This window comes from Chiloscyllium punctatum, chromosome 27 (assembly GCF_047496795.1).
Source record: "Chiloscyllium punctatum isolate Juve2018m chromosome 27, sChiPun1.3, whole genome shotgun sequence".
Lineage (NCBI taxonomy): Eukaryota > Metazoa > Chordata > Chondrichthyes > Orectolobiformes > Hemiscylliidae > Chiloscyllium > Chiloscyllium punctatum.
Window position 1 is genome coordinate 26,316,530 of NC_092765.1, and position 18,003 is coordinate 26,334,532.

Sequence of the window (18,003 nt, forward strand, 5' to 3'; positions counted from 1 at the left end):
CACGGAGGGTGTAGTGTCAGCTTTTTTTTGGGTAAATGAAGGAAAACAGGACAAATGGTCTTCCTCATCGATAATAAATGTTATGATCCCACAGAGATCAAATCAAAAGTGATCATTTTGGAAAAAAGTTTATTTTCCTTCCCAATAAGCTGCTGAAACCTGATATTGGCTGCAAAGAATAGCATTCCTTTTCAGTCTGGGATCCCAAATGAAGGCAGTTAATGAAATTAAACTTCAGCACTACTCTCTGGGTTACCTTCTAATTAAATGACATACAACCATGTGACGGGGGAAGATCATTTAGGAATATGTATGAAACTAGACACCATCAGAACAAAGCAGTCTGCTTGATTGGCACAACATCCACAAGCATCCACTCCCTGTACCACCGAAGCTCAGCAGCAGCACTGTGTACTATCTACAAGATGCACTGTAGAAATTCACCGAAGATCCTCAAACTGCACCTTCCAAACCCATGACCACTTCCAACTAGAAGGACAAGGGCAGCAAATATATGGGAACACCACTACCTTCAATTTCCCCTCCAAGCCACTCACCACCCCGACTTGGAAATACATTGCCGTTCCTTCACTATTGCTGGGTCAAAATCCTGGAACTTTCTCCCTAATAGCATTGTGTGTCATCCCACAGCAGGTGGATTGCAGGAGTTCAAGAAGGCAGCTCACCACCACCTTCTCAAGGGGCAACTGGGGATGGGCAAAAAAAATGCTGACCAGCCAGCAACACCCTCATCTTAGAAATGAACAATAAAAAAAAGAGGCCATTTTACTCCTACAATCCCTACATCAAATTGTTTCTAATCAAGAGAGAAATGATCATTTCACAGGTATTTCAATTTCTTTGTGTTTCAGATAATCTATTGGATAGAAAGCAGCTGATGAAAATTGGAATTGCCTTAATTATAATTGGTCATTTGAACTTCATTCTTGGAGCGATTATCCACGGCACAGTCCTGCGACATGTCACTTCACCAGAAAATGGCAGTTTGGTTGAATATTCTGTGACCAACGTCATGTCTGCAATTTCAGGAATACTGGTACTCGTTGACAGCTTTCCAAACACCAACCTGTGCCTTATTCAGAATTGAATCTATATTTTTATGCTTTCAAATGGTGTATTTTGCCCCCAGTTACCAATTACTGGAATGTTAATCAGAAAAATAATGGGTGCAATTCGAATTTATTGATAGAAAGTAAAATCAGGGTAGGGGCAGAGCTCTGATCAGAGGGCATCTTTGAATGAAGGCTGTCTGTTGGCAAGCAAAGAAACAGACAAGCCAGTGGGCTGGGAGGAAGCTTCTCCTGGTACACAAACCTTGCTATAAAGCTAATTAACTTTTCCAGGAAACAGTCCTTCTGTAACTTTAGCAGCCAGGTTTCCTGGGAAACAGGGTGAACCAGCAGAACTGATAACATGATGAGACTGCACATCTCACATATGTTTGAAATGTTCAAATTATCTCCTGGGAACAGAGTGATTTCCCTCACTAAGTTAAAACCAGAGGTGACTGAATTGGAGTCCCACTTGAAATTTTTAAGTTATTCTGTTCACCTCACCCCTGCCACCACTAACTCTGTCCCACTTTTGTTTTGTAATTACCCAGTAATTGCTTTAGTGCAGTTCAATAAATTGTTTAATGCTGTCATTGTAGTTTACTAACAAACATGCTGATTAAATTCATTTCAAAATCTGTATTTTCAGACTATTTGTACTGGAATTGCAGTGATTGTGTTATCAGGGAACCTGTCTCGCACAATACTGGTGAGAAGAATTTATTAATTTTAATTGCCAAACTTATTAGTGTATTAATGTCACCCTTACTGCTAGCTGTTGTAGGAGTCATAAAGTAAACTATTACTAATGCAGCATACTTATGTAACATAAAGTGGAGTTGGCCCTCACAAGGGAGAATTGGACGCTGAATGAACAAGTTCAAAGAGGAGCTTAGTAGAGGAGCAAAGTGGTGGTTTTTGGGTTTTGTTTTGTAACAAGTTGCCGTGCATTAACATGAGAATTTCAGAGTGCAATGGTGATAACTGTACCACTGTTGGTATGTTAGAGGGAAAGGGATTAGATGCATAGACTCAAGTGTACAGATGCTAACAACAGGGATGAAAGTCTGGGGTAAAAAGCTTTTGGAGGTCAGATTGTTTTTGTTTACAAATGCCTTTGCAATCAATGAGGTTTCCTTAGGTTACTGATTCAAGAAGAAAAAGGAATTTTTTTTGTTTGCTTTTAATAAATTCTTATATAGATGGAGAAAAATAAAGAATATCTCTTTTGTTTAATTCTGCAGCAATACATTGTCTTTGCAAGTAGTATGCTCAATTCCCTTATCTCCATGGCCTGTCTGCTGGGTCTGGGAGTCTCTGTTGTAATCACCATTGCCAATGGAGGAAGAACGCTTCTTACAGTTTGTCATCTCAGCTCCACTAAGGATGTTTTACAAATAACAAATGAATGTCCATTTGATCCTACAAGAATCTATGTAAGTTGATAGTCCATGGACTATGTCTATTCTGCATTTGCTAATAAATGTGTAGCTTAATTTCTACAAGATACTTATTAATTCAAAACAAGTTGGTTTATAATATTAGGATTATTCAGTCATATGAACTTTCCAACTTTAATTAAACAATACAAGGCATGTTTTGATCAGATAATTTAATGTAACAACTTATGAACAGATTGTGGGAGTGTATTTTGTAGGAATGGAGGATGCAAATGAAGTGTTGGAACATATTATTCAAGTCCATTGGCTTGGGAACTGTTTACAGCGATGGGGGGAGCAGACAGAAACATGTACCCTGGCATATTTTAAGTGCCACTTCCCACCAAAAACACAGCCGACGTGCCATAAAATCCAGCCATGTAAATCCCAACTAATGAAAATAATATGCCTATGCAAAACCCTAAGGAAATATATCCATGTTGTTGCATTCAGCATTATGGAGCAACACTTAACCGGGTCAGAAATGAACTGAAGCTAACAGTGAATGAGCATTGATTCAGTGGACTGGAATTTCAGTGAGGTGGATGAGCTCTGGGTTCATACCCTACACAATGCTCCAGTTGGTCAGGAACAGATTTGGCGATCAGTTAATGGCACTGAGCAGCAGGCGGCTGTCATGTTGGGGGATACCACAGAGTTGCTGGTGAGAGTGGAATGTGAGAGAAAGCAATTCTGGACAAAACAGAGAGCAACACTCAAGCTGCTGACTGTGGGAACCACAAAATTGATTTAGCAGGTAATGCAAAGGTTTTACCAGGGTGCCACAACAACTATTAAAAAAAGGTGCTCAAGACTGCTTGTGCTCACATATCTTTGATGAGATTAGATTAGATTAGATTTTCTACAGTGTGGAAATAGGCCCTTCATCCCAACAAGTCCACACTGCCCCTCCGAAGAGAAACCCACCCAAACCCATTCCCCCACCCTATATTTACCCCTGACTAATGCACCTAACACTGTGGGCAATTTAGCATGGCCAATTCACCTGACCTGCACATCTTTGGATTGTGGGAGGAAACCGGAGCACCCGGAGGAAACCCACACAGACACGGGGAGAATGTGCTTTGTCGAGAGTCAGAAAATATATCCTTAGAAGTCTGTCGCTGCTTCAGCACTATCTTACCTTTGACTTGTCTTCCCAGTCCACTCTAACCACCTGGCAACCTCAGATCAATCAAGCATCTTCAGGGAGTTTAACTGCAATGTTTTAAATTATTAATCTCTATGAGCATCATAACAATCACTGTGGTGATAACACTGATGGAGTGGTAGGTTTGCTGAATTAGTAATGCAGAGAACCAAGCTCTGGGAACATGGGTTCAACTCCCACCATCGCAGCTGATGGAATTGAAAGCCAACTAGTAAATCTAGAATTGAAAGCTACTCATAGTGATGGTGACCATAACAACTATCATCAATTGTTGGAAAAATCCACCCAGTTCACTAATGTCCTTTTGCGAAGGAAATCTGCCATTATTATCCAGACTGATCTACATGTGATTCCAGACCCACAGCAACAAGTAGTTAATATTGAACTGCTAACTGAAATGGTGAAGCAAGCCAATCATTTCAAGGGGAATTAAGGATGGGCAACAAATACTGGTCTTGTCAATGACCTGCATGGCCCATGAAAGATGAAATAAAAGAACACCACCAGAAACTCTTCCCCTCACTTATTGACTTGGATAAAACATTTGACTCAGTAAATCCCAATCCTCGGTGAATTGTGCTCCAAAGACTTGGATGTCCAAGAAGTCTCATCACAGTCCTGGAATTGCATCCTGATGATATGTCTACAAGTGGGAATCTGAAACAGGTGACACCAAAATCATAACCATAATCAAGCAAGACTGTGCAATAACTCCATTCTACTTATAGTATCCTGACAGTGCCTGTTCACCTCAGTGTAGATCACGTGCTCACTCAAGTCAGTATTAGATTAGATTCCCTACAGTGTGGAAACAGGCTCTTTGGCCCAACAAGTCCACATCAACCCTCCGAAGAGTAACCCACCCAGACCCATTTCCCTCTGACTAATGTACCTAACACTATGGACAATTTAGCACGGCCAATTCACCTGACTTGCACATCTTTGGACAGTGGGAGGAAACCGGAGCACCCGAAGGAAACCCACACAGACACGGGGAGAATGTACACACTCCAAACAGACAGTAGCCCGAGGCTGGAATCGAATCTGGGACCCTGTTGCTGTAAGGCAGCAATGTTAACCACTGAGCCACCATGCCACCCCGAAGTAGCAATTAAATGGAAACTCTTGCATCTCAGGTACCTCCATACCAAATGAAACTGATCACCAAGGATACATGATCTACAGATTGCAGGTCACTACAGTGTTGTTGCCCACTCAGCATCAGATTCACAAGTTACCTTCGATCTTTTCAATTTGCATACAAGAGGCTTCCTCGATCTTAAATGTTACTAAAACTCATATCAACCACAATCTGGTCCGGCAAGTTTTCTGCCTTTCAGATATATTGAAGGAAAGACTCTAGGATACACCATACCTTGGTAGCCATATCTTTTAAAAGGCTGCTGCTGATGAGGACACCCTGGATCAATCTTCCACAGACTGCAACAGTGAGTGTTAAGTGTACAGAATAGTTGTCGTCATGTAAAGATGATTTTTTAATTTCAGTTCACAATTAGAAAAGCAGAAATGAGAACTGTTTGGGTGGCTGGAGAATTGTTACGTGTTTGAAAACAAGTAACCTGACATTCATTGCAAGCATTGTTTATACAATTGCTTGTGCAGCACTAATTGAAGCGTAGTTTGTAGATGAGCCTGAGCTGAGGGGCTGTGTACAGATAGAGCTTTGGTCTAATTGGTCTATATACTAATGGCCAGTTATTGATGACTAATTTTTTTCCACCTACCAACAACCATGTGACTGGTTCTCAGGTAACTGAACAGCTGTTCAGTTCCCTGCAATAAGCCACTTTAGGCCTGGCGAGATCAGTTTATCTTTCCTTCAGCTGTTTCCGTAAGCTCTGACTTTTAATTAAGTTAGAGTACTTTTTATAAGTGAACCAGCTGTTCTGTGCCTCTTTCAAACCTGTGGAAGTATCTGAAAAAGGATGACTGAGAAATAGCATGAGAGTTATTTCTGTGAACAGGGGTTAGAGTTTTACTTATAGAGATACATGCTGAGGTCTATAATTGTTTACATAAAGCTACTGTCTGTTTACTTGCAATAAATAGTATTTGTTAAGTACAGAAACCAGGTCTGTGCTTTCTGTCAACCTGGGTTGGGCAGAGTGGTAAATTGAGAAATTTCTGATACTTTTTTAAAATCTTTAACATCTGTGACTCCAGGAATTCTAACACACTCCCTCAGTGAGTCATGACAGTCACCACACTCTTGTACTGCAGTGAGAATTGGACCTTTTATCAGCAACAGTTAAAAGCACTCAAAAAATTCCATCAGCAATAACAACGCTGCATTCTTCGGTCTTCCTGTTGAATCCTTTGAGCTAATGCTTGTGTCCTCCTACAAGCCCATTTGAAAAGTGTTCATGTGAAACTTCAGCAAAATCAATGTTGATACATGGACAAGGTGTCTGAATGGCTGAAAATCATCTTCGCTGTCCTATCCAGTTTTTTCTCTATCAATTATCAAGAGGCCCATGCTCCAGAGGTGGGGAAGGAAAACCCTTCAAAGACATCCTGAGGGTTTCGCTCAAATGCAGTAGAATGATCTTAATGGGAAGAGCTTGCTACCTTTCATTTGAAATGGCAACCACATGGCCATCAACTGCATTCGGTTTCGAGTCCAAACACTTTAACAATGAGATAGAGAAGGAAAGAAAAAGAAGCAAATCCTGCACTGCAAATCCCACTACCATGTGAAATATCCAGAGATCTGTGGGTTAGGAATAAGCCTGCTCAGTCACATCATAGAAACTCATGACCAAGTCGATGTCATTCTCAATGAACGATCTGATGAAGGAGCAGCGCTGTGAAAATTAGTGCTGTTGGATGATAATCTGGTGTTGTGTGATTTTTAACATTCTTAATGAAGGTATAGCTGACAATGTGAAAGGCACTACATAGACATACAACAATGTTGTTGCTGTTACAACAAATCATTTTGTATTCTAGAGATCTTCATTACTGAAAGTCATCTGTCTCAGACACCTAGTGGGTGGTGTTAATCTGCAAAAAAGTGACCTGGTGTCAAATGAGAGTGGCAGAATGGCTTTTTGTTTTTACAACTGTGCAAACTTTGCATTACATTTTGCAAAACAATTAATTCTTGGTGGGGTTGAGGGTGTTTGGAAGCAGAGGTGATAAAATAATTGGCAAAGAAATTGCAAAACATAAAGGGAGAGCTGTGATACATGTATCACAGCTGAAAAGGAACAAATAGCAAACCTGTTTAGAGAATATTTCTGGTAGGTATCTTATCTTTAATGCTGCTGTCTCAATGCTGGTTGCGATCTGGTTTTCTGCTGTACCTTGATGAAGTCAATTATCTCTAATCATCACGTTTTTGTCTCTGTTATGGTGTGAGCTTTGCCTCCTGCCTTCTCCACTGAAAATCAGTGAATGACAATTGAGATAATTCGTTTTATTTGAATATATCTCGAAGTTCCATTCTACTTTCATCTTGAAGCTGATGTAGTGATGTGCTGAGGAACAGGGTGGTATTTAATGCCCTCCCCTCAGGTAGGTTTTGGTGGGGGGGAGCATTCTGTTGGATGGGAAGGGGTGGGTGTGAGCCCTATCACCTCCTGCTCTACTTTAATAAAGTCCAAATTGGGACTGGTTCATGGACAGACTTCCCACCTCACTGCTAACTGAGACCTAGAAGTAGGTAGTCAATGCTACTGCTTGATTTCAACCTTCATTGAAAGATACTCAGTGTCTGATCAAAGAGCGAAACATTGGGATGGAGATCAGGGGAAGGCCCACCAAGAGCTGCCTATCCCAACACTGCCCTTCCTGCAGACCTCCTTCACTACACTCCACGCAGCCCTCATCCCACCATCACTCACCTGGGGGCTGGGCTCCCTTATTAAACCTGGGCCTTAGGTGCAGCTGCTATCACTCGCACTGGCACGGCCAATGATTCCAGGGAAGGCCCACCCAGTTAAGTGCCCTGATATATAATAGCAGCAGGCCATCACAAAAAGGAACAGCTGGGATTGGTTCTCTAGCTAGTGAGTGAGACCTCAACCACTTTGAGTAAATGCCCCTTATACTGAGCTGAGGACTCATGGTGAGCAGACTGTTGCTGGATAGTTCTGCACTGTGGTTAGCCTCTGTGTTTCATATTAGATGAGAACAGCTGCCAGCCAGGATTCCTGTTCCTCATTGTGACTGTGCAGGTGTAGGCCCTAAGTTGTAGAATTCGCTCCTTAAGTCTTTCCACCTTTATTTCTTTAAGATACTCCATAAAGCCTCTCTCTTTAACTGAGCTTTTGGGTCACACTTTTGTGATCCCCTTAAATAAGTGTCTTATATTTGCCTAATAGTGTAGACTTACATAGAGCTCAGCAACAAAACTTGTCTTCCTATCCTGTAAGAGCAGATTTAGTGGGGTGGAGTAGGCAGAGAATGAGGGAAGGTCAAAAATATTAATCTAGTTAACTTATCTTCCAGTCTTTACTTCTGTTGAAAATGCAGGAATATGTATTGGCACAGACTCAAGAAGGAAGAGGGAGATAGAAAAGAAAGAAAGCCTGATACCATTTATACTGTCAATCTTAATTCACACAACTTCAACCTCTCAACACTTTATTTTGCAGCCCGCTGTAATTCAGCTAAAGTGTTAACCTTTGTTACACAGGAGACAGCATTTAATCTAATACTTTGTCTCCCAGGATACCACTCTTGCAATGTGGATACCGAGTCTGGTGCTGACTGGTGTGGAGGCTTTCCTGTCTATCAGATGTTTCTTCGTCTCTATTAATTTATTAGGAATCAAGAAGAAGCCACTGAAATCTGACAGGAAACAGGTAAGAGAACCAGACAGTAATACGTTCCAGTTTGATTCATTTGGAGTGCGGTTCTCTTGATTTTGAAAAGCAACCTAGATACATTTAGACATCTCTGTTATTGTGATTCAAAAATCCCACTCCTCACATTTCCCTTTTATTAATAGTTCTGTGGTTGTTAAAAGACTAATATCTCTTAACATAATAAAGAGGGTTTATTTCAATTTATTGCAATACTAAATGTTTTACCGTAGATCACTACTGGTTGGGGATGTAAATTAGTATAGAATTGTTTAATGTTAAATTAGATTACTTGTTCAAAATAAATGAGATGGCCCAGTCTTCCACTTAAGAATAACTTATTTGATTATATGACCTTTTCCTGGTATGTCTTATCTGCAGCTCTCTCTTTATGGTCAACCTTGATAAAACACCTTTTTCAACAATATGCTTAATAAGATGGATCTAAAGATAATACAGACCAAATGGATAAAGAAAATTGTCATTAATTAAGACCAAAATATTAACATATTAAACATTCATAAACAAAACTATAGCTAAGAATTGAGTCAATCCTTCTCTAAATTTTAACTTTTTTATGGCATTTCCACTTTTGCTCTTTCTTTTAAGCTTATTTTCCTATTCATTTTCCAAAACACTCTTTGATCATTGTGCCTCTCTCCATTTCTCCACCCTCCAGTACTTTAGCCTTTCCAGTTTTCTACTGCTGTCCTTCAGTATTTTTAAATCTTCTGGCCGTCTTTCCGCCAAACCAGGCTTGACTCCCTGTTAGATATATCTACACCTTCCCTCTGCTTTTCTTGATATTCTTCAACTGGTTCATTGAGACTCTTGGTACTGGCTCATTCCAATACCAGCCCCATTGCCCATCACATACTTACTTCCACCATCCCTGCCAGCATCCCCTAAGCAACTAATCTTCCGGTCTAATTCCCCTCTCCTATCCTGACCCTGTGGACCCTGCCAGTGAATAAGCTATCACCCCTTGCACACATCTTCATTTGAAATGCCCATTCAGCTGTGAACTTATTGGAAAAGATTGTGTCAACATAATAGGTTTGACAGATATCTGGCTGAAGAGTGATGACACATTTGTCCGAACTGAAGCCTATCAATCTGTCTGTATTTTCCACAATTTGGCCTATCAATACAATCATTAGTGGTGATGTGGCCTTTGGCACTACAGAAGCATAGAAAATAGGAGCAATTGTAGGCTATTCAGCCCTATGAGTCTCCTCCGCCATTCAATATGATCATGGCTGATCATCGAGCTCAGTACCCCGTTCCCAATTTCGCCCCCATACCCTTTGGTCTTTTCAGCCTGAAGAATTATATCTGACTTCTTCGTGAAAACATTCAGTGTTTTAGACTCCAATCACTTTCTGTGGCAGAGAATTCCACAGGTTCAGAACTATGGTGAAAAAAATGTATCCTCATCTCAGTACTAAATGGCCCAGTCCATTACTTTGGACTGTGAACACAGAACAGGAACAGGGAGAGGTTGAATAGGCTGGGCTTTTTTCTCCCGAAGTGTTGAAAACTGAGGGGTGACCTTATCGAGGTTCATAAAATCTGAGGGGCATGGATAGGGTCAATAGAAAAGGTTTTTTTTCTCTAGGGTAGGGGAGTCTAAAACTAAAAGGATATTGGTTAAAGTGAGAGGGGAAAGATTTATGAAGTGCTTGAGGAGTAACTTTTTTCAGGCAGAGGATGGCACCTGTATGGGACAAGCTGTCAGAGGAAGTAGTGAAGGTGGGTCACAATTATAACATTTGTAAGACATCTGGATGGGCATATGAATAGAAAGGATTTAGAGGGATATGGGCTAAATGCTGGCAAATGGGACCAGGTCAATTTGGAATGTCTAGTCAGTGCAGATAAGTTGGACCAAAGGGTCTGTTTCTGTGCTGTATGACTCTGTAAGTCTGCTTGCTTTCACTGTAATCTTAGCTGATCTAATAATCCTTAACCTCACTTTCCTGCCTTTTCCCATAACTCCTTACCCCTTTACTGATTATAAATCTGTCTATCTCAGCCTTGAATTTTTTTTAATTCATTTATGAGGAATGTTGGCCAGTTGAGAATTAACCATATTGCTGTGGGTCTGGAGTCACATGTATGCCAGACCAGATAAGGATGACAGATTTCCTTCCCGAAAGGACATTTCTGAACCAGTTGGGTTTTTTTTTACTCACAATCAGCAACAGTTTTATAGTTATGATTAGACACTTAAATTCTAAATTATTTTTTCAAATTCCACCATCTGCCCTGGTAGGATTCAAACTCAGGTCCAAAGAACATTACCTGGGTCTGAGTTAATAGTCTGTGATAATACCACTAGGCTTTTTACCTTGCCCCCCTCAAAACTAAAACTGAATTTCACTGGCCATGTTGGGATTTGAACTCATGTCCCCATAATATTGCCCGGTATTAGTAGCCTAGTGACAGTACCATGATACCACTGCCTCCCCCAAATAGTCTTTAATGACCCAGCCTGTACAGTCCTCTGCAGTAGAGAATTCCATAGGTTCTCTACCCTCTGAGAAGAGACATTCCTCCTCATCTTTATCTTCAATGGATTACTCCTTATTCTGAGATTATGCCCTCTGGTCCTAGATTCTCACTGAAGGGGAAGCAACCTGCCCGCATCAAACACCTAAAGAATTTTATACATGTCAATAAGGTGAAGTTAGTGAGGTTAAGTAGTTTAGAAGGAAGAAGAGAGGAGCTGAAAGTTATTTACTTGAGAAAGACTGTTGAAAGCTGCAGCACAGAGGGATTTGGTCGTCCTCGTGCAGGAAGGTGGTTCCACTGAGAGAATTTGATTTGTTAGGAACTAGATTAAGATGTGGATTTGCATCAAGATTAGATTAGACTCCCTACAGTGTGGAAACAGGCACTTCAGCCCAACAAGTCCACACCTACCCTCAGATGAGTAACCCACCCAAATCCATTTCCCTCTGACTAATGCACCTAACACTACAGGCAGTTTAGAATGACCAATTCACCTGACGTGCACATCTTTGGAATGTGGGAGGAAACCAGAGCATCCAGAGGAAACCCCCGCAGACACGGGGAGAATGTGCAAACTCCACACAGACAGTCACCCGAGGCTGGAATTGAACCTGGGTTCCTGATGCTGTGAGGCAGCAGTGCTAATCACTGAACCACTGTGCCACCCCAGCAGGCCATTCTGCCCATCGAGTCCACACCAACCCTCCACCTAGACCACTACCCTATCCCTATAACCCTGCATCTCCCATGGCTGATCCACTTAGTCTGCACATTTCTGGACACTGTGGCAATTTAGCATGGCAAGTCCACCTAATCTGCACATCTCTGGATTGTGGGAGGAAACCAGAGCACCTGGAGGAAACCCACACAGACATGTGGAGAACTTACAAATTCCACACAGACACAAGCCCGAGGCTCTAATTGAACCCAGGTCCCTGGCGTTGTGAGGCAGCAATGCTAACCACTGAGCCACCATGCCATCAAATTAGAAAGAAGAACCTGCAAGGTAAAATGCCAGGATTTTTTCCTGATCCATAGGTGAATTAGCATATGGAAAATAGACTAAGGAATTAAATACATGGCTCATGGTTGGAGTGGAATGGGTTTCAATTTCATGAACATTGACTCCAGTATTGGGTAAAAGGGAACTGTTCTAGTTAGGCTTCACATGATCATGCTGTTCCCAATGTCTTGCTGAATCAAACAGCTAGAGGTGTAGAGAGGGCTGTAAACTAATTGGAATTGGAGATTTGGAAGAGGGAAAAAGTAGGCTCAAAACATAAAAGAATATGGCATCATTGCAGGCAATTATTTGAATGATGCCCAGAGTGAATCAGGAATGGACAAAGTATACAAACTTTGTATACAAGCAAATTAGATTAGATTAGATTAGATTACTTACAGTGTGGAAACAGGCCCTTCGGCCCAACAAGTCCACACCGCCCCGCCGAAGCGTAACCCACCCATACCCCTACATCTACATTTACATTTACCCCTTACCTAACACTATGGGCAATTTAGCATGGCCAATTCACCTGACCTGCACATCTTTGGACTGTGGGAGGAAACCGGAGCACCCGGAGGAAACCCACGCAGACACGGGGAGAACGTGCAAACTCCACACAGTCAGTCGCCTGAGGCGGGAATTGAACCCGGGTCTCAGGCGCTGTGAGGCAGCAGTGCTAACCACTGTGCCACCGTGCCGCCCAAATAGGGTGGCATAAGTAGTAACAAGTGAATGCAAATAATGTCTAGGCTGCCCCTAATATTAGCAATGCTGCAGGGCAGAGAATAAATTAGGAGACAATGAAAGCATGTAACAAAAGGCAGTATCTTAATCATAGATGACTTTATCTTCATGTAAGACGGGGAAAACCAAATTGGTAGAATGAGCCATGTGGCAGTTTACAGCGATTATCTAAAATAAAGGAAGTGTGGTTTATCTGTTTTAAATAAATTTATTTTTAATTGCTGCATAAGGATATCAGTGATTTTACATCAAATCAAAATGTTAAAATATACCTTTCTTCCCCATTTGTCCTGAAATGGATGTGAACTTCTTTCCGTTTAGGGGAAAAAAAGCCATAAGGTTATAAATCGGATGTTAATAAAGTGACCCTGTATAAATATGCTAAACACATTTATTCAAATGGAGAAAATAACCGGGCACCTAGTACAGAACAAAAAGACTCATTGTCTCTATTGCATATCACGTGACTGGAGTATCCTAGAAATGGCTGCCACTCCCTCTCTGACGATCCCACGGGTGGATGGGAGAAAGAGTCAAATAACACCAGTTTGTTCAATCACACCTGGAAGCACTTTAAACCTCAAAAAGGAGTGTCACTTGTCTTAAAGAATGTAAATCTTCTCATAAAACATGACTAGGTATGCATCAGTAAGTTCCTCGGGGGAAGCTAAAATTCTAAATTTGTGGTATATATTCTATAATTAATTTTTAATTCAATTGCCTTTTTTTTAACAAGAAGAAGCAAGTAATCATATTGAGGAAAGATGGAAATCCTTCAAAATGTATAAATATTCTTCATTCTCTCTCTCACCCTAATTGTTGTGATGAGCTTAGTTTGGCTCCTTCATCGAATCATTCATGAGTCATCTCTTACTGGATTTGTCTTTTTGGTCTCTGTTAGGTGAGACAAAAATCTTCAGAAGAAATTCAGGAAACAGATGAAGACAGTGAGCTTTTGGAAGAAACTACAGTGAGGTTCTGGGTGTGACTACAATCGATCACATTGACTGATGAACAGCTATGAAAGAAAGACAAAGCCCACTTTTCCTGACATATAGGTCAAGTGTAGGTCAAATGGACTTTTCAGACACTCCTATATTTTTGGATAAAGTCCAAATTCATGCTACGACTGCCTCAACAAACACAAAAGCATCAAACATTTGCAAAGGTTTCACAGGAACTGTCAGATAATTTTAGATCTGGCATTGGTTTCCTGGCAATATATCCAGTTTTAATCTATGCATTGTTTTTTGCATGAAATATTATACACTTCTATGCAGCAAATTGTTATGACCTGGGATGCATTGCCAGGAAGGAGAGGTGGAAGTAGATTCAGTAGGAAATTTCAGAAGGGAATTGGATAAAGACCTTTGGGAATGGGTGGGGAAGGGAAGGTGGGAGGCGTAAAGACAAATTTTGGGGAACAAGCTGGAGGGTGGACTAATTAAATATTTCTTTAAGGACAGGCAAAGACAATATTGATTGAAGCACCGCCCTTTAATGTGTGATTCTTTTATCCAATGCATTGACATTGTGAAGGCTGACAGGATTGACTTTTACCACAGCAATGTTTACAATCAGTACATTAGATCTGATTCTAAAGGAATACTGAAGCACAGGCTTTGTACAGTAATGTTAAACAACTCACTACTTGCTGGTAAATAGTTCCAATGGTTAGTCATCATTCATGAAGTGACAGGAAAGCACATGATTTTTCATTTAGGATTCTTCTTGGTAAATTACATTCACTAAATCTGTCTCCCTTCCTGTGAAAAGGCAAAAAGCAACCCAAGTCTACTCTGGCCATTTCCTGCCTCATCTGTCAAAAAATCAACAGCAAAGTGATGGAAGGCACATCATCGACAGGGATAACAAGAAACATTTACACAGTAATAACCCACTCACTTGTGTTCAGTTTGGGTTCCACAAGACCTGCTCAGCTCCTGATCTCATTACAGCTTTGATCCAATGGACAAAGGAGCTGAACACTCATGAGGTGATAGTGACTGCCCTTGACATCAAGTCAGCATTTAAACATGTATAACGTTAAGAAAACGTGAAAAAACTGCAGTCACTGGGAATCAGAGGGGAAACTCTCCACTGGTTGGTGCCATACCCAGCAGAAAGGAAGATTATTTCTGTTTGTTAGAGGCCATTCATCTCGGCTATTGTCTATCTCTGCAGGAATTTCTCAGGGTAGTGTCCTTAGCTGCATTGTCAATGATCTTTCTTTCATTTTAAGGTCACAACTGGGAATGTTAACTCAACATTACACAATGTTCAGTATAATTCACAATTCATCCAATACTAAGTTCAGTCCATGTCTGTATGAGCAAGACATTTTGGTTTGGGCTGATAAATGGCAAGTAATATGCCTGTCACAGAGTGAGAGGGAATGGCTATCTCCAACAAGATAACCTAACAATCTCTGCTTAACATTCATTACTGAATCCCCATCATCAACATCCTGGGGAATATCCTTGATCAGAAACTGAATTGGAACAGCCTTATGGTCTGACTACAAGAGCAAATCAGAGACTGGGAATTCTGCACATAACTCACCACCTCACTCCCCAAAGTCTGTCCACTAACTGCGAGGCATAAGTCATGAGTGTGATGGAACACTGTTCACTTGGGACAAGTGTGACTCTAACACAAAGCTCAACATTATCCAGGACACAGCAGTCAACTTGGATCAGCATCCCCATCCAATACCTTCAACATTCTCACTTTACAACTGACACAGTCGCAGCAGTGTATACAAGAGCAGCTACTCAAGTGTCCGTTGACAGCACCTTCCAAACCTGCGACTGCACCATTTTGTAGAACAACGATAAGTGGATACATAGAAACATAAACAACTGTAAGTTCCCCTCCAAGCCACATGCAATCCTGATTTAGAAATATAATCATTTCTTTCCTGTTGCTCGGTCACCATTCTGGAACTCCTTTACTGACAAGACTTTGGGTATATTCATGATTTGGAGATGCCGGTGTTGGACTGGGGTGCACAAAGTTAAAAATCACACAACACCAGGTTATAGTCCAACAGGTTTAATTGGAAGCACACTAGCTTTCGGAGCATCGCTCCTTCATCAGGTGGTAGTGGAGGGCTCAATCCTAACACACAGAATTTACAGCAAAAATTTACAGTGTGATGTAACTGAAATTGTATATTGAAAAATTGATTGTCTGTTAAGCCTTTCATCTGTTGGAATATCATGATAGTTTCACTTCTTTCATGTGTAAATCATAAAATCTTTTTTTTAAAAAGTTGCATTCGCGGGTTAGCTGTTAACAATGGTGATAGGTAGACAATATGCTGAAGGTGTTAGCCCCCTGTGTTCTCTGTCCATGTTTAGATTGATTCTAATCTAAAAAGTGAGGTAACCAGAGTTTTACATGAATTCATGAGTCTTGAGCTCAGCGTTCTACATGAATGTATGCAGTTTTTGAGCAAAGTACAATGTAACCCTGCAAGTACAAATTCACCCCACAAGATATATGTGTGCATGTGGGTCTTTGACTGTCTGTGTGTGTCTGTCTGTCTGGATTGGGGGTTGTGAGTATGAGAAAGTGTATGTTAGTGCGTGTGTAGTGAGTGCAGAGTGTCTTAAGTTTGTGAGGGGGTGCATGTGTGAGTGTGGGAGTGTGTGTGTCTGTAATGGTGTGTGTGGGTGTCTGTGTGCACATCTGTGTATATGTGTGTCCATGTGTATGTGTGTATAGGATTGCCTGTGTGTGTGTAGGAGTATCTGTGTGTATGTATAGTGCAATGGTGGTCACCTGTAATGTGACATGAACCCAAGGTCCTGGTTGAGGCCCTCCCAATGGGTACCGAACTTAGCTATCAGCCTCTGCTCGGCCACTTTTCATTGCTGCCTGTCCCAAAGTCTGCCTTGGAGGATGGTCACCCGAAGGTCCGAAGTCGAATGTCCTGGACCATTGAAGTGTTCCCCAACTGGGAGGGAACCCTCCTGTCTATTGATTGTTGTGCAGTGCCCGTTCATCCGTTGTTGTAGCCTTTGCTTGATTTCCCCAATGTACCATGCCTCCGGGCCTCCTTGCCTGCAACGTATAAGATAGACAACGTTGGCTGAGTCACTTGAGTACCTGCCACGTACAAGGTGGGAGGTGTCCCCACGCCTAATGGTGGTATCTATGTCCACACTCTGACACGTCTTGCAGAGCCTACCATGACAGGGTTGTATGGAGTTGTCGTGAGAGCCGGGCGGCTTGCTACGAACAACGATCTGTTCAAGGCTTGGCGGTTGTTTAAAGGCAAATAGTGGAGGTGTGGGGAAGGTCTTGGTGAGGTGCCCATCCTCACTGATAATGTGTTGCAGGTCACGAAGAACATGGCGTAGTTTTTCATCTCCTGGGAAATACTGAACAACGAAGGGTACTCTGTTGGTTGCAGCACACCTTTGTCTCCTGAGGAGGTCATTACGGTTCCTTGTTGTGGCATGTTGGAACTGGCAGTTGATGAGTTGGGCATCGTACCCCGTTCTTGTGAGGGCATCCCTGTGGAATTCCAGGTGTCTGTCACGTTCCTCCTCATCTGAGCAGATCCGGTGTAAGCGTAGGGCTTGTCCATAGGGGATGGCTGTTTTAATATGTTTTGGGTGGAAGCTGGAGAAGTGTAGCATTGTGAGGTTGTCTGTGGATTTGCGGTAGAATGAGGTGCTTGCAATATTGCAAATGGACTTGCAATATTTCAAGAAGGAAACTCACCACCACTTTCTCAAGGACAATTACGGATATACCACAAATGCTGGTCTTGTCGCTAACACACACCCTCTGAAATACTTAACTAAACATCAAAGCTTTAGAGGTCTTTAGTGAAGGTGCAATAATGTAGATAAAGCTTCTCAAGCACTCAGTTCTTCACTTTGTTTGATGTGTTAGTGTGTTTATTTACAGAGAACATGATTTTATTTGGCACTTCTTAAGAGGACCTTTACCAATGTGAAGTTTCCAAAAAAGGTCATCAAATGGAAGTAGAGAAACCCCAGTACAAATAAAATAACCACACTTACAAAACAAAATTACATCTGTGCCAAAGTAAATGCCAGCAAGTGCTTTGCACCCCATATTGTTTTTGCCATTATTGTTGAAATTTGAAGATTCCACAGGACTCATGAAATTTGATTAAGGTCAAGGATAGAGCAAACTTTGGGATGTAAGTATAGTTTTACGGTTTGCATTGAGATGTCTCATCTGTCAA

General features: G+C 41.4%; 1 protein-coding gene across 3 annotated transcripts in view; it reads left to right on the plus strand.

Moving 5' to 3' along the window:
* The window catches only part of LOC140453571 (keratinocyte-associated protein 3-like), a 38,228-nt gene extending 20,557 nt beyond the window's left edge, over window positions 1–17,671 (plus strand). For 2 of the 3 annotated variants that reach the window (XM_072548372.1, XM_072548371.1), the window contains exons 2-6: window positions 873–1,057; window positions 1,723–1,782; window positions 2,318–2,509; window positions 8,378–8,512; window positions 13,678–17,671. In XM_072548372.1, coding sequence (XP_072404473.1) covers window positions 899–1,057; window positions 1,723–1,782; window positions 2,318–2,509; window positions 8,378–8,512; window positions 13,678–13,764 — 633 coding nt within the window. In that variant the 5' untranslated portion in view covers window positions 873–898 and the 3' untranslated portion in view covers window positions 13,765–17,671. Of the gene's footprint in view, window positions 1–651; window positions 848–872; window positions 1,058–1,722; window positions 1,783–2,317; window positions 2,510–8,377; window positions 8,513–13,677 lie in introns of all 3 variants that reach the window. The other variant, XM_072548373.1, reaches the window with a different exon arrangement.
* The last annotated feature ends 332 nt before the right edge of the window (window positions 17,672–18,003 follow it).